The following is a 25,052-nucleotide window of genomic DNA, read 5'->3' as shown; positions in this document are numbered from 1 at the left end:
TTCTTTGCATATGTTAATTGTTAAGGAGCTATTGAAAAGTTTTTGTTTTTGTAGATGCTGCAGTACCTACTATATTTATTATGTATTATTTATTACAGTTTATACTCCTGTCTTCATTGTTCAGAATGGAAAATACATTCCTTTTATGTTCATGTGTGAAAATAATTATTGTATTCTACCAACAGAAACTTGTTCTTGAATTAGGGAGTGTCGTGTATTTCCACATCCTCAACTCTTGCTGATGCGTGCAGCGTCATTTTCACAGAAACAGTTAACTACTCAGTACCTGTGTATACAAATAATAGTGGTGGACTTGGCAGTTGAGAGGCATAGTGTGTTCTGTTAGTTTTTATGAATTAAGTTTATTTACTTTGTGCGCCAGTGTGTGTGCCATGGGAGGTGTTAGACGTGAGAAGACAACTTGGGAGCCAGGTCTCGCCTTCTACAGATAGGTCCTGTGAGCTGAGCTGAGCTGAGCTGAGTCAGCCAAGAAGTGGGTACCTTTACCTGCTATGCCATCTTCCTGCCCCTAATCTATCGGTTCCTCTGTTCTAGCTGAATTTAAATCAGTTTGTATAGACACAGACAATTGTTTTCTTTCTGTGGGCATTTTGTTTAAAGTCTTCACTTGGCAGTTATATTTTTATTGTTAAAAGGAGTATGTTGCTATTTAGGAAAAAATTTAACATTAAGAACAGATTTCTTTTGGTAGAATGCAATAGTTTTATGCAGTTTTATAAAGATTATTTATACTTACTGAGACAGAATTTTGTAGACTTACCAAGTGACAACCTCCCTCTGAAATTAGTAGCTAAGCCTAGAAACAGTTGAAATAGATGGGCTGCGGGGGAGGAGGAATCCCTCGTGTTGCTCTGCTCTTGTCTTGTGTGTCTTCCCTTTATTTTCAATTTAATAGACTCGTCCTTTAACTCTTTCCTCTTTGACTTCTATGATTTATTTGAAAATTGTGTGCATAGTGCTTGTTCCCACTTTGTATATTACTGGTCATACTAAAAAAATTAGTAAAAGTCAGAAATCAATAGCTAAATAATATGTATAATTATTCAGCTATAAACCTATTTTATTTATTTACTTACTTGTATGTTGGGGCATATGTGATATGTGTATGTGGATGGCACATATATTGAAGATACAAGACAACTTTTTTTTTATCTGTATTAACTTGAATATTTCTTATTTACATTTCAATTTTTATTCCCCTTCCCAGTTTCCAGACCAACATCCACCTAGCCCCTCCCCTTCTCCTTCTATATGGCCTTCCCCTCCCCATCTAGGCTGCTGGCATTCGCCTCTGTATTTGCTGTATTCTGGCTGTGTCTCTCAGGAGAGATCTACATCCGGTTCCTGTCGGCCTGCACTTCTTTGCTTCATCCATTTGTCTAATTGGGTGGCTGTATATCTATTGGCCACATGAGGGGTAGGCTCTGAATGGGCGTTCCTTCAGCCTCTCTTCTAAACTTTGCCTTCCTATTCCCTGCCAAGGGTATTCTTGTTCCCCCTTTTAAAGAAGGAGTGAAGCATTCACATTTTGATCATCCGTCTTGAGTTTCATGTGTTCTGTGCATCTAGTGTAATTCAAGCATTTGGGCTAATAGCCACTCATCAATGAGTGCATACCATGTGTGTTTTTCTGTGACAAGACAACTTTTGAGAGTTGGTTCTCTCCTTTCCCCTTGTTGAAACAGGGTCTCTCTCTCTCTCTCTCTCTCTCTCTCTCTCTCTCTCTCTCTCTCTGTCTCTCTCTCTCTCTCTTTTCCTGCCATGCTGTATACTACAAGCTACCTTTCTTGAAAGCTTCTGGATGGTTCTCTTGTTCTCATCTCTGATGTCAGTATAGAAGGGATTAGATTACAGATGCATGCCACTACATCTGCCTTCTTTACATGATGCTGGGATCACCAGGCTTGTATGCCAAGTACTTTTACTTACTGAGCTGACAGACTGGCCCCTAAATCTTTATTTAAATAAAAAATTACATTGATTCAGATTGCTTATCATGCTAAAGTATTCAAAGTAATTCAGACATTCATGTAGTGTGAAAACTAATTCAGGAACCTCTTTTACTCTCCCCCAACTCACTCAGTCTCCCTCCCTCCCTTTCTCCTCCTCTGTGTGTATGTGTGTGCATTTGCACATGTGTTTGAAAGCCAGAGTTCAACTTTGGACTTTGGGTGTCTTCCTCAGTTTTTCTCCACTTCTTTTTTCAAGGTAGGGTCTCTCACTGATTTAGTTAGGATGGCTGTCCAGCAAGCTGTCCTTCTGTCTCTGCCTTCCTAACCCTGGCTTTTGAGTGTATGGAGCCACATCAGGTTTTTTGACACTCAGGTGTTCACGCTTGCATAGTAAGCGCTACTTAGTCGTCTCCCCAGTCTCTTCTCCCTAACGTTTTATACAAAGATAAACTTAGGTTAATAATTTGGTAAGGAACTTTATATTATTTTCCAACCCAGGGCATATGGCTTAATTTTTCAGCAACTAATTGATAGTAATCGGTATTTTGTATACAAAAAATATTTTTAAAAATTTAAACAAAATATCCTAATATTGTATCAGTATTTTGTTCATTATTTTAAATTATTAGTTGACTTTATGTACGGTGTTTAAATGAATCAATCTTCAATACATGTTTGAAAATAAATATGTCAATGCACTTAAAAATTCTTGATATGGTAGCATGTGTCTTTAATTCCAGACTCAGGAGGCAGAGTCAGGCAGGTCTCTTATGAGTTCAAGGCAAAGCTGGCTTCTATGTATAGAGGGTTCCAGGCTGGCCATGATTGCATGGCGAGGCCCTTTCTTAAACATTGTTATGAAGATCACATTATTTCATATACTTGTATTTCAGTTTGCTTTTTTATTTAGTGATTGTGTTGTTGAGCAGGAGCATCTCTGTTAGTAATGTGTCTTACAAGCATGAGGCCCTGAGCTCAGGTCCTCAGCATCTACCTTAAAAATCCAGCCGCAGTGATATAAGCCTGTGATCCTGTCTCTGGGGAGTAGAGACTGACTGGAGCTGGCGGTGAGCTCAGACTCAGTGTGAGAACCTAGCTTAACAAACAAGAGAACACTGGTGTCAGTTTCTGACCTCCATATGCACATGCATGCATGCATGCACACACAAAGACAATGTGTATGTTGATAGCTAGAGACTTCTTACTTAGATTTTTGAAGACCTCAAGTTTTCAGGCATTTGGCTTTAAAATCCTCTTTCGAGTTATAGGAACTACTTATGTGGTATATATTAGGAAAATTGAATGCATTCTGAAAAAAATGCTTTCCTGAGATTTCCTTTCAACAATACTTTTGAAGCACAGATAAACTTGCTTCCTGTCTCTCAGTTTCCTGTATCCATGGCAACCCCTGTTTTACACATTGGCTGTAGAGGAACCAGTGTGAAGAGTGGCGTTTCCTGCACAAGCTAGGACTTTAAAATTAAAAAAAGGTGGAGTGCTGGAGGTCAGCAGTAGCCCAGAAAGAGCTGAGTTAAGGACCGGTGCTCTGCAGAGTTAAAACAAAAGCCTAAAAGCCATGATGATATGATTTCCTTATTCTTGGTAAGATTATTTAAGCATAGTCATTTAACCAAAATGAATTTTGTGGAAAACTACAGCTTGCTTTTTCTGTTCATATTTTCATAAAATTGTTGTTTGATATTAGGCGCAATATAGATTATAGGGCATGTATCCAAAAATCGTTATCCTCACGTTATGTGTCAGAGTCAATTCTTATAGTTTATCTTAGCAAACATTTTTCAGTTTGAATTATCTTTGCTAAAGAATTGATTTCATAGCTGTGTTAGCAGTTCTGTTCCAAATGTTCACCATAGCATACTGTCACCTATAGTATGTGTTAATACGGTTTTGGCTTACCCTACTTTAAATGGATTATTGAAGTTTCAGTATTTTGATACTTTCGTTTTAAGACCTTTCTGATATGTTTTGTCTTTGGAGTCAGTTCTGATGTGGGGAAAAAATTATATTCGGTTACATGTGGACTTTTATTTTCTCTTCCTTGCTTGTGTTTATTTCTGTGTTGCTACCTGCTTTTTGAAAAATAACATTATTGTTTAAAGGAATACTGGGATATTTGTATTCTTACCAGCTCTTCGTGAAAGGCAGACTAACCCAGTCCTTTCACATTCCTTAGAATTTTCATAAAGCCCAGTTTTTCTGTATCTGATTGAGAATAATGAAACGTCTCATGTAAGTGAAAGTGGATTAGTTACTTGTTTTGTAGAATTCTATTTGGGTAACTATCATGTGTGAATATCTTAAAGGCTTTGTTTAGTTAAGCCATTTGTATTTTCTATCTCTAAACAGTTTTATAAACTGCTTACTGCCTGAAGTATTTAAGGGGCGGTGAGATCTTCATGATTTGTATTTGAGGTCTAACTGGGTGTCTTTTGTTCTGAGGAAAATTGTTTGATGATTTGTAAATGTGTACACTTACAGAGGACTCACCACTGTAGGTGACATAGTTGGTACAGTTGTTCCCAAATTCTTGACTTATTGAACAATAAAAACTTAAGGATATAGAGCTCAGACTTTCATTGTCTTATACCCCTTGATTATTTGTATCTAGAAAGTATTATTTTAACAAAAGTAAATTAAATGTTCTTATAAATCTTGAGACTGCCTTTATGTTACCCTTTGAAACATGATAGCCTTTTGTGTTTTCAATGAGTTAATTGATGTAAAGAGTTATCAATGTAAAGTATTCCCTCCTAAAGCATGTAAAGATTATAAATGTTACTAGGATTAGGCTTAGTAAATTAACAATCTTAAATATTTGATTTTAACTGATAATTATCTCGAATATTTAAACCTGATACATTTAGCTTGTTATGCAATTTATTGTAAATTAGAACCAAGAATCTTAACATTGATAATAATACATTTGAACCTATGGGAACATCTTTGAAAATCCTTAATCTGTCATTTAATAATCTTACAGAATTACATCCAAGGGTACCTAAGCTATTGTCTTCATTGACTCCTCTTCAGGCAAATTCCAATTTTGTGAATACAAACTTTTGGGTCTTCAAGAGTGGCTAGCCTGGTCAGCCATTGCTGTAAACATCTGTTTTCAGAATCCCCTATCCATGTGTGGCAGAGCATTATGTTATATTAAATGGACTGACATTACAAATTGCCTTTACCTTCAACCAATATATCCAGACCGTGGGCTGTAAAATTTCTTCCTATTCGTCACAAGACCACTGCACTAATGATGGCCTGGCATAAAGTAACCACAAGTGGGAAACCTTTGGAAAGCACTGTGCCGGAGAGCAATACCGTCTGGGAACCGATCCGAACTTCCCCGGCCAGTAGATCTTTTCAAGAGAGTACACTTGGTAATGCACTGGAGAAGACTGCAGTGGTGCCTGTGCAGATACAGCTCACTTCTGTTACCTTGAGCCCGGAAAAAAATGCTGCTCTACCAATTGATGACTCTTCTGTGTCAGGAAAAACATCTCTGATTTGTACCCAAGAAGTTGAGAAGGTGAATGAGGCGTTTGACTTTTTGCTAGCTTTTTTCATCTTAGCTTGTATTTTAATCATTTTTTTGATCTACAAAGTTATTCAGTTTAAACAAAAACTAAAGGCACTAGAAGACTCAGTGGAAAATAGACTTGAGTATTACAGCTTTTATCAATCAGCAAGGTACAATGTAGCTGCCTCAGTTTGTCACACCTCTCCGGATTCTCTGGAAAGTCCTGGCTTACAACAGATTGGACTTGATAAACAAATTGTTCCTGAAAATGGGGCACAAGTTATTCTCTTTGAACATTCTGCTTTATGACTCAATTAAATATTGACTAAAAAATTCCGTAGTGCCATGTGGCCTTAAAACTTAATCCTTCTCAAAGAATTATGTTAGGATTGTTAAAGTGTTTATTAGTAATTTGAATAAAGTGTATTTGTTCTGCATATATCTTCTTTGATATTGTACCAAGATAAGTAGTCAGCTTTCTGGGTATTGAACATCATGTTAAATATGTCACAAATTATGTTTATTTCTAATGTCTTTGTAAGGTTGTCCTATCTATATTAAATTACACAGAAGGAAAAATAGGGAGAAAGTTTAACTGATTTTTCAAGATTCTCACGGCGTATGACATGTTTTAACTCTTTTGGACTTGAGCTGAAGCTTTTTATTTTATGCTTTGTTGTTGCCTAGGCACTAGGATTATAATGTTCAAAAATTAGATGTGGTTCCTATTCTTGCTTGAACTTGAACCTAGAAGAAGACACACAATTAGTATGCAGTATGCTAAGTGCTGTTCTCGGAAGCACTTTTGAATATATGTGGTGATGAAGGCTAACTTTATGAAAAAATAAGCATTAAAACTATCATTCTGTGCCTAGAAGCACACAACTCTTGGTGCTCGAGAGACAGAGGGAAGTACATTCTGTGAGTTCTAGGCCTGCCAGGGTTATGTAGTGAGGCCACGTGTCAAAACTAAGACAGCAGCATCAACAAAACACTCTATCAGGAAACAGGTTAACCCAGTAAAGAGAGTTGTTGGAAAGATTAGCATGTTAGAAAGATAATGAACAAGAAAGGACTCAAAGTCCTGAAAAGCTTTGCAACTATATAGATAGAGAAGTAAGTGGTTAAAGGCTATTATAATTTTATGCTTTATTCTGAGAGCCACAGGAAGCCTTGAGGAATTTAACCACTGGAGAGATACTATGTAATTCACCCTCTTATAGAAAAAATTTACTCTTTACGGAGGGAACAACATTAACTAAGAAGCAGAACTATTAACCCTGGTGAGAGATGCTGGTATCATAGTGGGCAGGATGGATAGTTACCGTCAGGTCAAATGAGCTGATTTGGTAATTGATTGAGGGGAACTAAAAAATGTTATGCTTTTGCCATAGGCGATTCTGTACTACATTCTGGAAGCTAAGAAATAATGTTGAGGTGGATGGGCCAAGATGATCAATTTTGAATTAATAGAGTTTTAGGTTCATGTACAGTTGATATCCCTATGTAAATACCTGGCAAGCAGAAGTTCAGGATCAGGGTTTATTTGGTAAAGCTGTTTCATGTTCATCATCTAACACATTGAAAGTGAAAAAACACACGCTACCAAAACAACTAAGCGAGAAAGATTAGGACTCAGGCTTTTAGACTCTTTAATACAAACATTTACTAGTGGAAATCAAGTAATGCAGAGATTTTCTATATTAGTACATGTTTGAGGTTATATACACATAATATTAAACAATAGTTTAATAAATAATAAACATTTGTGATAGTTAATAGTGACCTGAACCACAAATAGATGATCAACAAGTTTGTTCTTCTTTGTGAACCAATTTTCATACTTTATTAAAAGTTAATACTACCCACATGATATTGTTTTAAAGCATTCTAAGGTGCTTAACCAAGTAATAATTTTTAGCCTCTTTTATAAAATGGGAATCCTTATAAGAACGGTATAATGCCTTAAGACTATAAGAAAACTCTACATTGTACAATGCCTCAAACTCAGATTCACCCAGAAGTTTTCTTAACCCCTGCTCCATTTCTACCACCCAAGTGGGTGAGTGAGTGGATGTGGGACAGGTCTGTTAAGTTTTCAGGTTTTGTTTTAAGGTATAGTCTTTCTATGTAGACCAGGTTGGCAAAGTGTTGAGATTAACAATGTATGCCAACACACCTGTCTTGATTTTCCATCTCACAAGTTTGCTGATCGTGCTGGTCAGGAGACCATGTGTTGAGAATCACTGCATAAAGATATCTGAGAGAAAATGAGAAGGATCTGAGGAGTTAGTTTAAGATGCCCTGGAAGTGGTGACAGGACTGAGAGACGCTCACTGGGGAAAAGGACTTGCTCTGCAAGCTTCAGGATGCGGGTTTGAATCCTTGGAACTTGCTAAAGTGAAAGTGGCCGCCGTCTCTGAGGTCCTGTGCAAGATGGGAATAGAGATAAGAGAAACCCTGTAAGCTTCTAGGGCACCTAGCCCGAAGAAGCGATGGAAAATAACCAGAGATCCTGTCTCAAACTGGGGGGATGGTGAGGACGGATGCCCGAGGTAGTCCTGCTCCCCATATGCAGGGCATTTCACTTCTAAGAGAACGCATTAATAGTAATTTCTTCTACACCCACACCGGAGTTTTCCGACTTCAGGCCTAGGCTTAGTTTATGATTTCAGGGTGAGGGAAAGTGATCCTATTAAAAAACAAAACAAAACACTCTTTTTTCCTTACATTATTTATGACTGAAAAGAATTTTTCCCGTTGATGCATTTCTAATTAATGATTCTTTTGTCAAGTCCTCAAAATCCCTTCCATTCCAGTTGTTTGCATTTAATAGCCAAAGGTACATTTAATAGAAGAAAATGCAAACAGTTCAGAAGTGTGTATTGTAAAAAGTAGAAGTTTCTTCATCCTAAAACTGGAATCCTGTCTTAAACGACATTTAAAAAAAAGTATGACTGTATATTTGAAGTCTAGAAAAATCCCTATGATTGGGTCTTTACTTTTATCTTAAAAGCCCCACGCTTAAAGACTCCAGTGCTAGGACATAAAAGATTAAGGAAGGTTAAAAAAAAAAAAACCCAACCATTTTATATGTATTTTTGTTTGTAACATAATTGACTGAGATTCAACCAGAAAACTTTAGTTCCATTACTGACAACCTATACATGGAGTTATAATTGATCACATTTGTTTTCATGAAGTATTCAATTTGTGCTTTGTCAGCAGGTGCTCACTTTTTTTTTTTTTTTTTTTTTTTGAGAGACATGGTTTGATAGTGTAGCTCTGGTTGTCTTGGAACTCTGTAGACCATGGTGGCCTGGAGCTCACAGATATCCGACTGCTGCTGCCTCCCTCATAAGCACTGGAATTAAAAGTGTATAGTGATTCCCAGCCTGGATACAATACTTTCAATGGGATATCATTTTCAACAATGGGGTACCTTAATAAGTTTCTTGGTTAGGGGTGGGCGGGGTTGTGATTTCCTCCCTTCTCTCTCCTCCCTTCCTCCCCCTCTGTTGAGTTGCCAGTACATGGACATAAACCTCAGTCTGCTCTTTGTTGTGTCTTTGGAAAACTTGTTCTTTTTGCCAGATAATTTTCTATGGCAGTCATTTTTTCTAAGCTTAATTTTATATGGGTATACTTCTTTATATACATAATAACATAACTAAATGAATAAATATTCTTTGAGACACGCTTTGGCTTTTAAAACTCCTCTCTCCTCAGTGACCCCTTGCTTATGAAAGCCTCCTGACCTCCCTTCCAGCATGGCTCCACTCACAGGTTTATTCTCATTGTAAACAGAACGAACTTTGCAGAATTCCCCAGATAGCCCTGGAGAAAGAAGTCTGTGGACGAGACCTGTGAGGATGGACAAGGGAAGAAGAGGACTGGCAAAAATACTGCCTGGAGCCTGGGGATTTAACCGTAGAGGAAAGTTATTAAAGATACAAATGTTTGCTTTAAAGCAGGAGAAAGATAACATTCAGATTTTTCAAAAGAACATTCTGAAATCAAGTGTGATGAAGCTTATCTGAGAGTCCAGGGTTCAGGAGGGTGGAGGCAAATGGATCAAAGATTAAAGGTATTCTCTGCTACATTCACTTGAAGGCTGGCTTGGGTCACTCAAGAGTTTGTCTCAAAAACCGAGACAAAATCCCTCCCATGTGTGCTAGAGAGGATGAATTACAGAAGCAATGAAGGAAGTTTCCGTGTTTGAGAGGTCAGGTGGGGAGACGGAATTGGCCATGGCACAGCGTCAGTATAGGACTATCCAGAGATAAATGTGGTGGAATCATCAGTGCTGAGTTGGTTTGGAGAAGAGTAAATGAGGAGAAAAGGTAGCACTGAAAACCCTGATTTCTGGCTTGATTCTGATGTGATAAAGCCTGCCTTTATTTGTGGAAGGAAATTTAGGAGAGCCTGGTTTTACTTTTCCCATTTGTTTTGGGTTTTACCTTTGCTCAGAAAAGTGAGGATTCGTAGAGTTTGACATGATTGCGAGGTCACCAAGAGCAGATAGGGGAGAGGATGTGGGTTCAGTTAAGATTCTCATGCCTTGAGAAAGTTTGGCAAAGCTCCTGTGAAAGTCTGCCGGGAGTACAGTGGAGGGATTTTGTCATGGAGCCCACCTAGATAGCAGGCCTAGATGGCCTTTTTGGCTAGATTATACATGTAGCAACATAGTCAAATTTTTGACAGGGTCTCTCACTCTGTAAGCCCTGGCTAGCCCAAAACCATATGCAGATCAGTCTAACCCTGCACTCTCAGAGATGCACTCAGCTTTGCCTCCCCAGGGCTGGAATTAAAGGCCAGCATGTTCCAGCATGCCAGCTACCATATGAATATTTTTAAATAATTTAAAACTAGGGTCAGAAAGATAGCTTGGTGGACAAGAGCACTTGTTCTTCTTGTAGAGGGCCCCAACACATTTATGGTGGCTCCTAGTCATTTGTAACACCAGTTTCAGGAGATTGACTGTTCTCCTCTGACCTCTTAAGGCAGGAGGCACGCACATGGCGCCCATACATACAGGCAAGCACTCATACACATAAAATTATGAAAAGAATACTTTAGAGAAATGGTTTTTCCTCTTATCCCAAATCAGAATTTTAGGTTTCTTGCTAAATTTTTTTAACTGTCAAGGTTACTGGTTTTTTGTTCATTTTTCCCCTACATTTTTATTAATTTTTTTGTTTTGTTTTTTGTGTGTTTTTGTGGTTTTTTTTGTTTGTTTGTTTGTTTTTTTGATTTGTTTTGGAGAATTTTATACAATGTATTTTGGTCATATTCAGACCAAATCCCAGATCTATCCCATTTTGTTAACTGTTTCACGCACACACACCCCAAGCCATCAAGCCTCATTTGTTTGTTTGTTTGTTTGTTTGTTTTTGGTAACTTTAAGGTTTCTTTTTTGTGTTTTATTGACAGGTAGTTTCTTACCAATTGTTGGCATCAGTGTCCTTATCATTAATAGCTGAGTTGACTTTTAATCATGGAATGTTAGGTTTGCTTTAAGATAGTGAATTGTGGAGCTGGATTGGTTGCTTTGAGGTTAAGGACATGGGTTGCTCTCCCGGAGGTCCTGGGTTCAATTTCCAGCACCCACGTGATTGGTCACAACTGGCTGTAACTTCAGTTCCAAATGATCTAACACTCTGGTATGGCCTTCACAGGCACCAGGCTTACAGGGATATACAGATACAACGCATAGGCAAAGCATCTATATGCATAAAAATAAATATTTTAAAGTGATTTAATAAACTTTGAATTGTGAATGTTTTGCCGTTTTTGGCAGGCATTTCCCAAACCAAATTTCTTTATATGCTATCTCATGTTTGTGCTGAGAATTACTATATAGAAAGGATTGTGTTTCTATTTAGAGGACAAAAATATTTACAAGCTATATTTAGAAAGTATGTAAGGGAAACTTTCAGTGTAAACATCAGTACTGCCATAGTTCGTGTGGAGATAGAACTGTGGGGATAGAACTGTTGACTGTGGCTTTCTTGCTTCCTTGAACTCTTTCAACAAACATCTGTTACTTGTTTACCCTTGTTAAGTTGTTGTATAAGGCAAGAAGTACAGTTGAGAATATCTTGTCTGGTTGTTGCTTTTAGGTTTTAATCGCTTGTTTCTTTCTTAAATTACCTTGCCCTTCCAAACTAATAATTCGAGGATGGTTTCCTTTATTAAGTAGGTGTGATTTGTGATTGGTATGATTAAGACCTGCTTAGATTAGAGATAATTTTAAAGTGTTTAGAGTTCTGATTTTTTCTTCAGCTACGATGAAAATTTTGTACAGCATCAATTTTGACTTATAAAATTGTATTGAAAATGTCCAAGGTTGTTCCTCCTTGTTCCCTCCTAGGACAGGAGGGTGAAGATAGATTGAGAACTTGTAAAATCATCACTTAATAGAGAGAAAAATGAAGATTGTGCTCTCTTGTGCTTGGCCAGTGTAGAGTGCTCACTAAAGGAAAAGTCAAGGAAAGGGCGCTGACGGGTGCCCGGCCCCGTTCGCCTTAACCAAGCAAGCATTGGACGTTCTGTCCTTCCATCTCTGGGTTAAGTGCTTGGTTAGCTTTCTAAGGACATTGTGTTTTCTGAGCATCTCTTGCTTGAGGTCATGGTGATATAGGAGAAATAATTTTAAACTAGCTTTTTTGAAATCAAATGAACAAAGAGAAAAAGTTGATTTTTGTACATTACTGAGTTTTCAAAAGGAAGGGGGAAAAAATCACTTTTCATTAGGCTATGCAATCCGTCCATAATCTCATTTTTATAAGCCTCCAGGAAATATTAACAATTTAAAACTAGTTTTCTTCATGTGCATTTTAGGAAAAGTAAAAGGAATAAACGGAACTTGTATAGATTTAGTTTATGTGATCAAATAGCCTTTTATTTGCTGGTTTCAGGCTTTTGTGCCTTCATGTAATCCTTGTGCTCTTACAGAGTTGGTTAGCAGACAACAAGTACCTTAGTATCCACAGGGGATACTTTGGATAAAATCTACAGATGCTCAAGCCCCGTTTATAAAATGGTGGAATTGCAGAAGCCTTCCACACCCCTCCTTTTACACTGCATTATCTTGCAGTGACTTAAAGACATCTACAACAGGATAAATCCTGAGTAAGTTATACCCCACATTAGTGACTGGAATAATTAAGTCTGTAAGTACTCACACGCAGTTTTTCCCCAACGTGCTTTGACCTGAGGTAGGTCGACTGCATAGCTGTGGGTCCAGCAGAAGGGAGGGAGAGCTGAAGATGCCTGCTCAGTACAAGCCATTGTTTTAAATGGCCCGTGTGGAGGGTGGGGCTTAGGTCAGTGGCGGAGGCCCTCAAGCCCAGCAGACTTGAGGCCCTGGATGTAAGTCCTAACATGTGCTTTTGATGGGTTGTCAGTTGTTTTCATGATTCCTTCCGAATCAAGTATATGAGAAAAGAAAGTGAAAGGCACAGTTAAAAGAAAGAACAAACTGAGGTCACTAACTGACCCCTTCAGTTTCACTTTGACTCTCCAGTCTTCTTGACATCAAAATAACTTTGTATTTTTTAAAAAAACCAGCCCCCCCGACAATGGGCAGAGACACCTGGTTGATGTTGTTCTTATGTCAGTCAGGGCAGAGCAGACGCAGGCCTTTGTCATCCTAGCTTGATGCCTGGCTTCGTGGCCAAAGCTGTTTCATGCCTAACAAAAACAAACATGAAAAAAACAAACAAAAAACCAAATTTTCACAGATAGATTCATGAATCACTCCTTCTTCATGTTCTGGTGCATACCTAGTATAGTCAGTTGCCTGTTTCTTATCTATATATCAGCTATTTATGACAGTGATTATATTTCTTTGTTGAAGTCTCTCTGTAAACATTTGTGTATGTGTGTGCACACATGTGCTATAGTACCTTTGTGACTGTCAGAGGACAACTTGTGGCCTTCAGTTCTCCTCTTCTACCATGATGGTCTCCGGATTGACCTGGTTGTCAGGCTTGGCATTGTTACTTGCTGAACTACCTTGCCAGCCCCATGACTGTAATTTTAAAAGGAAATAAATAAGAAGAAATCTCCAGAATAAAAATAAAGTCTGCAGCATTTGGGATCATGAATTTCCTTGATTATTTATTGAGTGTTCACACCTATAACATTATTCCATGGGGGTATAAAAATAACCATAATACATGATTTTTATTTAAGTTGTATATGATCTTAAGCAGAACAGTTCTAAAAAATTCGAAGGACAGTAACATAACGTGAAGGATGCCTCACAGGTGTGTGTCCAATGAGTGAAGATCTTTTACTGAATTCAGGAGAGTGAATTGCCTGTTGCGTGGGCGAGAAGTCCTGGGAGTCTTCATGGTGGAAGGTGTGGAGAAAGGGAGAACTTGGGCTGCTGCTTTCTGTAGGGCTACTGTGAGTTGCTAGACAGATCTTCGGTGGTCTTTTGAGGGATTGTAGGGTTCTAGGCCTCCATGGTTAAGATGGATTCTCACTCGTGATGAGTGGTAGGTTGCAGGGTTAAGAACTCCTCTGGCATCAGGTTGGAGTGGGTGTTCCAGAAGGACTGCCAGCGATGATGCCCTGAGAAGGAAAACCCTGCTCCTGGATAGAATGGGATGGTTTTCATCAAAAGGCGCACAATGGCAAACACAGTTATCTTTAAGTGAAGTCCTACCCACTTTTCTCCCTCCCAGCCCGTTCATTTCACTCTGGTTTGTGGCTTTCTTTTGTTTCCATCTTAAATGTTTAGTCGCCTTTGGGTCCGGAGGTTAAGACACCTTTAAGTGGAATGATCTGAGTTTCATCTCTGAAACCCCACATGGTGGAAGCAGAAAACCTGAGTCCTTTGAGTTGTCAGCTCTGACTTCTGTATGCACTCCACCCCAAATAAATAAATGGAAAATGTTTTAAGAAATTCACAGCCCTAACTCTAGCTAGTGGACTGGAAACCGGGAAAGGGAATAACATTTGAAATGTAAATTTAGGGGCTGGGGATTTAGCTCAGTGGTAGAGCGCTTGCCTAGGAAGCGCAAGGCCCTGGGTTCGGTCCCCAGCTCCGAAAAAAAGAACCAAAAAAAAAAAAAAAAAAAAAAAAGGAAATGTAAATTTAAAAATTCCAATAAAAATTATACCAAAAAAAAAGGGGGGGGGGAAGAAAATAGTATAAAAAATTGATTCTTTATGCCCAGGAGTTAAGAAAGTGTTATGTGTGTGTGACTCTATGCACAGGAGCAAAGAAAGGGCTTCTGGTCCCCTGGACATACAGGTGCGATAAGCTGAGTGAGGTGGGTGTCGGCTAAAGCCCACTCTTTGGCAAGAGCAATGCATGCCTAACTGCTGAGCTAGCTCTCTCTCCAGCCCCAAGGAAATCTTTTTAAAAGCTTCATTATAAAATGTTATCAGCTGGGTCATTAGGAGGAATACATTATGCAGCAGTAGCATTAGAAGAATTTGTAATGTCTTCAAGCTTATTTAAATATATGTTCTGAAGCCTGGAGTATGGTACACACTGTAATACCAGCACTTGGGAAGCGTAGGCAGTTATCTGTGAGTTCAAGACCAACCTGGTCTACATAAGTGTTTCAAGATGGCTACATAGTCACTATCTAAAAAATATTCTGAATGCTAGGAAAGTACACACTACTCAGACTTGTAGTTTTCTCTGTTATTTGGAAACCCTTTCCTTAAACTGCTTAATGAGTAACAATTAAGGTGCTTCTTTCTGAGAATTCTTTTTAGAACTCTGAGTGGTTTGGGGATAGTTATACTGTCTAACTTGTCTTCTTTTACTGATTACCGAATGTTTCCTTTCTACTCTCCAGTTCTTCCTCCTAGAGTAAGCTCTTCATACAAAGCCAGCTTTAGTTCCTTCGTACCCTGGGCTGTAGAATCTGTTTCCCCGCTCTGGCACTTGAGGGGTAGATACGGCAGAACAATACTTCTTGCCACGTAGTACAGCACAGTCACATCGAGGTTGACAAAAACCTGTTAGGAAAATTCATAATTAATATTTTGAGAAAACATTGACATCGATTCCAAATTTTCCAGTTTTCCCAGGAGTGAGGTTGATGCTTAGAGCTGATGTTGGTAGAGAAGGCAGTTTTAATTTTGCTCCCTAGAAATCTTGAAATAGATCCATGGGCAGGATCCCTGGAAAGGGAGAGCGGGTTGTTTGTCTGGTTGTTCCAATGCTGTCAGTATTGTATTGAGAAGAAATTTCAGGTTCTGTTTGCCTTGGTATCTATGATGGCTCTGTGGTGATTTGCTCCACCTTCTTTCTACCTTTTGTCTTTAGACCCAAATCTAGGCTTCATTTACAGGCAAAGAAACTGAAGATCATATAATTTGTAGCTAAATTTCTAATGAAAATGTTGACTTTTTTTTTCAGCCTATCTAATAGAATGTAGAATGAATGTTTTTAGAAAATATTCTTGAATTCTAGGATAAAGGAACTGTGGGGGCATAAAATACATCCTTGTGAGATAAGATGTTCTACTCAAATAAGAATGTATGAAAATGATTCCTACCAGTTGGGACTTAGCCCAGTTGGTGATTTGGTTCTCTAAAATACAAACGCCAATGTACAGACACAAGCTTCTGACTGCACATAGTGAGAAGGGGCTCAGACTACTGACCTTAGAGCTGTTTGCTGAACCTTTTTTTATTTTTTGTTAAAGACAGGGACTCACTTTGCAGCTTTGGGTGCAAAATTTAATATGTAAACCAGATCGGCCTTGGACTCCAGAGACCCACCTGCCTCTGCCTCCCTGTTGTTGGGACTACGGTAATCATCACCACACCCAGTGCATTTGCTGAGCCTTTTAAAAGTTATGCATGTTATTGAAGTCTGACTTGTCAAGCCCCTGGTAGGGATAAAAGTAATCCTGGAGGCATTAGTTAATTCAGCTACTTTGAAATTTCCATAGTATAATTTAATGGTACTGTGTGGGGGTAGATGGCTGCTTTTCTTTTTTGAAGTACCAGTTATGTAAGCTATGGCGTATGTAGAGCAAAAGTACACAGTTTTAACAGATTTACACCTTCGCACGACCATTGCCATGCTCGTGAAAGAAAGCAGTTGTATTATCCAAAATGTTCGGGTAGCCATACCTTTTGAACATTCTGTAGACATGGTCCAAGAATATGTAGTCCTTTGAATCTGGCTTGTTGCTTTTACCATGATGCCTCAGAGAATCAATCCTGTCACCTGGAAAGTTCTTTTTCTTTGCTGAGTGTATTCTGTTGCATAAATTCCATGGGCCTGAGATTTATTCATTGACTAGTTATGGGTATTTATGGGTTGTTTGCAGTTTGTGACTGTTAAAGTAAAGCTATCACAACTATTTGTACAGATCTTAGAACACTCGTTTGGATTTTAGGTAAATACCTGCAAGTAGGATTGCTGGCATTTTCCAGTGAGAATATAGCATTTTAAGTTCTTGTTAATAATTCGTAAGGTTTTTTACCATCATGTAGTATTGGTGGTCATCCATCTTCCTCGTGTTTGTTGGGTATGTGGGGGGGTGCATCTGCATACACATGAGCACTCATGTACTCTATGGACAACCTTGGTCTTGTTCTTAGAAGCCATCACCGTGTAGTTTCTTGTGGGTGGTGTGGGCAGCTTGTCCTTGCCTTCCAACAGGCATACGCTGCTGCCATGCTGTGTTTTCATGGCTCCTGCCTGAGGCCCACATGACCTTTTATTGCTCCAGAGCCGTAGCACTGCCAATCTCCTTGGTTTTACTAAATAAAATGTGCTGTGATTCAGTCTGTGTTTCTGTGTTGCCTGATTATGTGCACCATCTTTCCCGGTACTCCTGTGAAGGCTGAATACTTTTCTTGGTGCCCTGCCTGTTCACATTTTCCCCTCCAAACCTTTTCTACTTCAAATGAAGTTAGTTTTCTGCTGATTCCACAGATTGCTCTGAATTCTTTATATGCTGGGTCCAATTTTTTGCCAAGTGTCTTAACGATATTTCTTTCACACCACAACACAGTTTTTCTTTTCCCTTGACAATGTCTTCAGAAAGGCAGAGATTTTGCAGCACTTACTTTGTGTCCCTATTGTAAAATTAACACAAGACTATTAGAAACATGGTAAAAGTCAGCGTGTGTCTGGCATGCCTGTGAGAGTGTGTGTGTGTGTGTGTGTGTGTGTGTGTGTGTGTGTGTGTGTGTGTGCAATAGAATGTATCTCTCCCCATCGCTCTCTGCACTACCAGGATGTGATAAGGGACCCTCCTGTCTCCACCTTCAAAGCTGTGGTAACAAACTGCCTTTTTATGTGGACGCTGAGGATTCTCCACTGACTCATCTCCTTAGCCTGGGTTAGCCTGCCTGGTGCTCAGCCTAGTATCCAACAGTGCTGCAAAGGAAAAACTGCCACCATTATGTGCAGTTTTGAAAATATTACCCTTCAATATACTGTAAAGGCTTTTTTCTTTTCGTTTCAGCACTAAATTTACATGTTCAGGATAGTATTTGGATTTTTAAAAAGATGGTGTTAAAATACTCTGGTTAATCTATATTGTTTTCTTTTATTCTAGTGTTATCCAAGATAAATTTTGTGGAATTATAAATATCTCAGTGGAGGCCCTTCATGATGTCATGACAGAAGACCCTGAAACAAGAACTTACAAAGAGTAGGTGGATCATTTAATTAATCCTCCTTAGATTTACAGAATTAAATAATGCTGCACGACTATTTTTAGTTTGCAATATGAAGATTGTAATTTCGTCTTTTATACAGTTTTTTTTTTTAAGATTTTTTTTTATTTATATGACTACACTGTAGCTGTCTTCAGACACACCAGAAGAGGGCATCAGATCCCATTACAGATGGTTGTCAGCCACCATGTGGTTGCTGGGAATTGAACTCAGGACCTCTGGAAGAGCAGTCAGTGCTCTTAACCGCTGAGCCATCTCTCCAGCCCTTGTTTTTTGTTTTTTGTTTTTTTTTACTTTAATCAAGGTCTCAAGTATCCCAAACTGATCTGAACATGCATGATCAAAACTGACCTTGAACTTCTGATCTTCCTGTCCCACCCTCCCAGGTGCTATCACTGTGTCCCTTCATACGTGCTTTATGTGGTACTGGGGTTGTATGTGGTGCTGTGAACTGAGCTTACCAGCAGCACCACACCAAGGATTTTATTATTTTGCTTACAATATTTATTGATTTTCTAAAAGCCCAGCTTTATTTTGTTATATCCCAAATTGAGCTTCTTTTATAATAACCATCATCTTGTGAGTTGATAATAATCTTTTTTAATTGAGCTCTTGCCAGTTAAGGCTGCCAAGGAAGAGGCAGTTATTTTTCTATAGGAATGTAGCCACTAGGAAGTTGCCTGTATCCACATAATAAATTAAAATAAAAATATTTATAAGACATGAAAAAAAAAGGAGCAGAAGAAGGTTCTAGAGGGAATGGGGAGGGGTTGGAGAGGGGAATAGGAATAAATCTGACCAAAATGCATTATACACATGTGTAAAATTGCCAGAGGATACATTTAAAACATTACAAATGAAGAAATTCCAAAGGCAATTTAGCATAAATTTCTTTTTAAGGACATTTTAAATAGGTTTCCCCTTTCAAGCTAGTTATGAGAAAAACGGGATGAGTTACTTTGTATTTGTGATTAAAACATCTTAAAATGGTACTTTCTGGATACCATAGTACCTTTCAAGTGATTGACTAGTTTCAAAAAGAAATAGTTAAAATCATGTTCTTTTTGGTGAGTAGTTAGGCAAAGTTGGGTTGAGAATGTGGAAAGGTAAGCAGACTTACTCAGTGGCACGTGCTTTAATCTCAGCATGTAGGTCTTTAAGTTCAAGACAGTCTGATTTATATAGTAATGCCCAGTCCAACCAGGTCTGCATGGTGAGACCCTGTCTCAAAACAAACATCAACAAAATAGTACTGCTGAGCTGGAGGCATGGAGTCACCAGCTGAGGACCACTTCCTGTTCTCACAGAGGTCTCGAGTTCAGTTTCTAACATGCACATCCCTGCTCACCGCTATCTACAACTGCAGTTCCAGGGGGTCTAACGCTTTCTTTTGACCTTTACGGGCATCATGCCTGCACGTGGTGCATATATGTACCTGCAGGCAAAGTCTAGTTACATATAAAATGAAAATGCATAAATCTTAAGAGTACTGATACTCTCAGTCATACCAATATCAGCTTGAAAATTTTAATTGTATCTTTTTGTGCATAGCATTTATTATATCTGTTGTGTTAGGCTCATGGCTTGAGTTGGGACAGACCACACGAGACCAATACTATCCCATATGGAAGAGGTTTATTGGGGCTGGTGGAGACAAGAGGGGGCAAGAGAGGGAGAAGAGAGAAAAAGAGAAGAGGAGGGGGGCAGAAAGAGTCTGCCTTTTATTTGAACTGTGAAGGTGGGAGCTGAACCAAATATATGCTGGGAATGTATGGCCATTGCCATGGCAACAGATGTGCAGGTGATGTCACTGCTGGAGTTGAGAGGTGTTCCTGATACCAATAATACCTATTCTCTTACTGTTATATTAATAAAGATATTTACCTACAATGTTAAGCAAAGTTTCAGGAGATTGTAGGCTGTTTGACTTATTACTGCCACAAACTTGTTCTCTTTGCTTTTTACAAAGCCATTTTTAGCAAATGGGGAAGATTGCTGTTTAGATCATGTATTGTTGAAAACACTGTAAGCAGTTGCAAATGCTGTTTTATATAAACATGTAACATAAAAATGTCTACATGTTATTTAGGTTTTGAAGAATTATTGTGAAGTCGAAATATGCCAGCTTTTTTGTGACTATAAAACAAAAATAAGTAGTCATTCGTACATGTAAGGAATTTGCCTTTAAAGTTAACATGAATTGTTAACAATAAGATTTTAATATACCAGGACTGTAAATAGTATTTTTATATAGTATGACATGGTTTGCAAGTAATTATACAATATTTAAGATATGTTCAGATAGTCTTTGTATAGTTTATTTATATATAATATATAAGAAGACAATAAATAATATATTTGAAGACAAGAAAGTTCTTATTCCTTATGCTATGTTCAGCATGGGGGAAAAAAAACGAATCTTTGGTTTAGAAGGAAAACAACCCAATTAGGAGACTGTCATGGAAATCTAATCGGATAGCTGGTGAAATGGCTCAGTAGGCAGAAAGTATTTTCTGTGCAAACCTGACAGCCTGCACTGAAACCCTGGAACCCACAGTAGAAATGAGAAAGTAAAATAAAGTAAAGAATGAAATGTAAACTCAAAGTAAACCTGGACATGAGGGCTGGTGTTCCTGCCAGAACCTGTCACTCACTGCTGTTTTCCTTCCCCAGAATTCCTGGGCCTGGGTGGAGGCTGTTACCAGGGGTGGTATTTGGCATACAGGAACAGAGTGGAGAAACAAGTTACCTCACTTGTATGACTTTAGCTTCTTAGAGTACTTGCAGAAGTCTGTAATAAATCTTCCTAACCTATACTCTGTGCCTTGTATAGTTCTAAACATTATAGTCCACAGGGCTACAGGACATAATTAGCCTTCCAGAAAGGTTCAAATGAAAAGTGTAACATATTCACTTTAGTAGCTAACTTACTTTCCAGCTTTTCCTTTATGTTTATTTGAACAGTTCATTGAGAGGAAGCTAATCTTTCTGGTCTGTTGACATTTTTATTATACTGTTTGAGAATGAATTAGGGCAAAGGAAGAAAACTGTTTTCTTCACCTATGTCTTATTATAAATTAGTGTTCTCTCCAGAAACAGAATCAGTAAACAACTGTAAAAATATTTATTTTAAGAATCTGGCTCATTTGGTTACAAAGGCTGAGGCATTTCTGGTTTGTAGTTGTAGGTTGGAGACTTAGGAGAACTGGTAGTTTTTCTAGTCCCTTCAGGTTTAAAGAAAATCTTAAGTCCTAACCTGAAAGCAGATAGAGCATGAATTTCCTGACATAGCATTTTTCTGGGTGTTTGGTATGTTGGCAAAGGCCTAACACATATAGAGGGGACATTCCGAGTCGTCCAGCTCATGATTCAGAAACTGATACCATCTAAAAGCAACTCCACTGCATACCTAAAATATTATTTAACAATACCTGGGCTCTTGGCAGCTGTGTTAAGTTGACATGTTAACTATCCTATGAAGATAGTTTTGTTGATAGAGCTCTTTATCCTACTTTTTTAGGCCAGGTATTGTGCTGTGTAAGAAAGCAACAGTCTACCTTAAGGGGAGACTGAGATCAGTGGAACAGCACTACAACCAAAGACGCACGCCCATGCTCCAGCACGTGCTGGGGATCAAGTCCATGGCCTTACACAAAATAGGCAAATTCTTTAGTACTGAGTAAGAGGGTATGTAGTGGATTGGAGCCAACTAATTAAGTAATCAGTATAAAATGCAGTTTTGGAATGATTTTTGTAATCAGTGAAGGTCACTGGTAATTTTTAAGTATGAAAGTGACATGTGGTAGTTTGAATAAGAATTCCTCCTCACCCCTCCCACCCCCAAGGCTAATATGCTTGCATACTTGTCCCTAGTTGATGGAACTGTTTGGGAAGGATTAGGAGGTGTGGTCTTGTTGGAGGAGGTGTGTCACTGGGGTGTGGGCTTTGAAGTTTCAGAACTCCAGACCATGCCCAGTCTGTGCCTCATACTTGTGGATCAAGATGTATGTTCTTAGCTGTCGTCTGTCACCATACCTACATGCATACTGCCATGCCCTGCTATAATAGTCGTGGACACTAATGCCTTATAGCCATGAACCCTGAATTACGTATTTTCTTCTATAAGTTACCTTGGTGTTTTGTCACAGCAATAAAACTAAGACAGAACTGGGAGTAGGCAACTGCTGTGACAGACCTGACCATGCTGGTTTTTCCAAGGAATGTGGAAGACTGGAAATATGGACCAGGAAAGCAGTTGAATACTTTTAAGTGGAGTGTAACAGGCTCACACTGATAGTATTGAAAGACCCCTGGAGCGGGGAGACCCTCACTCAAGTCTCGGGATGATGCGACCCCCCAAGAACTCACGTGAGACCGTCCTTGCTGTAATAAACACGAGGTTTATTAACGGGAACCAGTGCACTGGGGTCGAGACTCGTATCCCACGCAGGGGCAGTGGAGTTCGACCCTGAGAGGCTGGGAGAAGGGTATTTAAAGGGAGAAACCATAGCCCGAGGGGGCAGGGATGGCGTCATTGGAAAGTGTCGAGAACACCAGTGAAAAATCACGAGGAGGAGCTTCCTGTTTCTCAAGATTATTCTCTAAGATTTTAATCTAACTTTACGGTCAGCTAGTACAAGTAGAGGGCAGGGTCTGGAATTTGAGGTATTTCAAGCTTTTTTAAACTTCTGACTTCTTAGCTGCATTTTTTATTCTTTCAGTATCTTGGAAGACAGTAGTGCTGACATCATTGTGGACTATACAGGCCCATCTCAAAAGGTTTCTTTCAGTAAGGAATCATTATTCAAAAACTAAGCTGGAGACCATTCTTGTGATATTTTGGCACATAATGTGATTGCTTTTTCTCCATGTAAAAATCTGCATGAGACTAAATTGGAAGACTTTGGACTAATGCATTTGGCAGAGATTTAAGTTAACTATCACATGGTTATTACTCTCCAGTATTATGCAAGTATACAGACGAGAAACAAGCAGGGCAATACACAAACAGTTTGAGGAGAAAAGAACACCAGGAAATTCAGTGTTTGAGCCTAGACTGGTGTTGAAAAATATAAGAAGAAACCTTTGTTCAAATAGAATAAAAAAGTGATGTCCTCAGGACAAGACCCCAGTCAGCTAAGCTTTCAACTTATAAAAAGCAACCACAACAAATCAAAGCCTATGCAAATGCCATGCTAGGAGAGAGGGCCAGGCTACATCCCAATCAAGCAGCTGAACATGGTGGTGTGGACCCTGTGCTTCTGTCTTTAGAATCTGGAAGGGTAGAAAAGCACCTTAAGATGTGACATGGTCAGGTTTATAATGAGATTCATGTGATCTGTGGAAACTGTGAGATAGAGGAAGAGAAACCATTTCGGTATCTGTTATAAGTAATATCTTGGTAAGCAGTGCTGAGCTGAATCTGAGGTAGACTTTGGATGGTGGTGGTGGGAGCAGCTAAGGAGGGCCAGCAAGTACTTATCATTGGATGATATGTAGTTAGTTTAAATTGTGTTATTTCTGGCCTCTTTTTATCTTTGTGTCTGAATATGCCCTCATGACATACTGTTTAGGCCTTTTAAATTTTAAATGTATTTTGTTTGAGAAAATGGCAGGGCGTTATTTTGATGATCCCATATTTTTATTTATCTATTAAAAAGTTCATATATAAGGTAAATGAATGCCTGATGGTTGGCTATCACTAATCTAACAGTGTTGCTTGAGAATCTTACAGGAAACAGACCCCGTTAGAAGGGTTTCATCTTGAGAGCTAATGAATCTGCATCTGTTTGTTGGTTAGTTTTCAGTTAGGGTTTCTTCCTCCAACCAGGGCAGCTTATTAATGAGACTAGAGACCAATCTGCTTAGCACACTTTTTCTTTTCTTACATAATACTGGGAAGAGAAAAAGATAATCTCTTGCCAAATTTTGGAAGTAAAAAGGAAGAAAGAATTTAGCCAGCATTTTAGGAAGCAGTGAACTTGATTAGAGAAGACTCATGAATTCTTTTATAGCTGTAGAGGACAAACAGCTATAAACAAAGTAGTGTTGCTTGAAACAAGTAAAATACAGGCTTTTGTAATGATTCTTTCTACATTTGATTCTTCTGACTCACCAGATGGCCCTGCAGAAGGGAAGAGACAGGAAACCACAAACAGCAGCAAAAGAATGAGAAACAGAAGGCAATTCTAAAGTCATCACTATCTGCTGTTCTAGCTTCTGTCTTTAGTGACCTCCTTGGAGGTCTCGCTCCAGCTTCCCCCTACACAGCCACACCCTTCTGCTTTAGAAAGTTAAAAGCCTTGGTTTGGACAGAATCAAGTTGTTGGATGATGTTCTGTGCTGACTTTCTAGCACAGCTGCTTCTCCTTTCCCATGGATTGCCCATCAACCCTAGATGTGCCATCGGCTGTTATACTTGTGGTTGGCTCAGAATCTCTTCTTGCTCTGTCATGTCCTTGGCTTTGGCCTGTTGGAGCAAACCTGCCTCTAGAATTCCTTTTGCCTCTTTTCTGGGTTCCTTCTTGGCTCATTCTCTGCATTGCTAATATACTACATTCACTTAGAAATTTATATTCAGATCGTAAGAGGATTTGAGATAGTGCATAAGAAAGAGGAATTTAAATAGTGAAGCTTAACAGGGGGAGCATGCAGCACAAGGATAAAGACTTAGCCAGAGCCAACTGCCAGTGCAAAAAGAAGCCTTAGGGACTGCATGCTGTTGTTTTCAAGCAGAAGGAAATACAGTTACTAGGAGAAGGGAATGGAAACTTAAGTTTTTATAAGGTATTTAACAGGCCTCAGCTACTCTGGCTGCAGTATGTTCCTAGGACAGCAGCTTTAGCATTAGCTAATGTGGCCTGGGA

General features: G+C 38.9%; 2 protein-coding genes across 6 annotated transcripts in view; both read left to right on the top strand.

Moving 5' to 3' along the window:
• Ipo11 (importin 11) overlaps nucleotides 1–25,052 on the top strand; it is a 173,170-nt gene that overhangs the window by 120,895 nt on the left and 27,223 nt on the right. For 3 of the 5 annotated variants that reach the window (XM_063282684.1, XM_063282683.1, XM_063282682.1), the window contains one exon: nucleotides 18,066–18,161. The exons of 1 other annotated variant lie outside the window; for it this stretch is intronic. In XM_063282684.1, coding sequence (XP_063138754.1) covers nucleotides 18,066–18,161 — 96 coding nt within the window. Of the gene's footprint in view, nucleotides 1–4,974; nucleotides 5,952–18,065; nucleotides 18,162–25,052 lie in introns of those variants that run through there. One more of the 5 variants, XM_063282686.1, reaches the window with a different exon arrangement.
• Nucleotides 3,488–6,093, top strand: Lrrc70 (leucine rich repeat containing 70). The gene is made up of 2 exons (NM_001399812.1): nucleotides 3,488–3,575; nucleotides 4,975–6,093. Exon 2 carries the CDS (start codon nucleotides 5,248–5,250, stop codon nucleotides 5,821–5,823), a length of 576 nt encoding a protein of 191 aa, NP_001386741.1. The 5' UTR covers nucleotides 3,488–3,575; nucleotides 4,975–5,247; the 3' UTR covers nucleotides 5,824–6,093.

The sequence above is a fragment of the Rattus norvegicus genome, chromosome 2, assembly GCF_036323735.1.
Source record: "Rattus norvegicus strain BN/NHsdMcwi chromosome 2, GRCr8, whole genome shotgun sequence".
NCBI lineage: Eukaryota > Metazoa > Chordata > Mammalia > Rodentia > Muridae > Rattus > Rattus norvegicus.
Note: the sequence above shows the minus strand (reverse complement) of the source record. Positions and strands in the feature narration are given on the sequence as shown.

Bases quoted from the DNA above. Each gene is read 5' to 3' on its own strand.
- Lrrc70 (NM_001399812.1), top strand. From the start codon at position 5,248: ATGATGGCCTGGCATAAAGTAACCACAAGTGGGAAACCTTTGGAAAGC.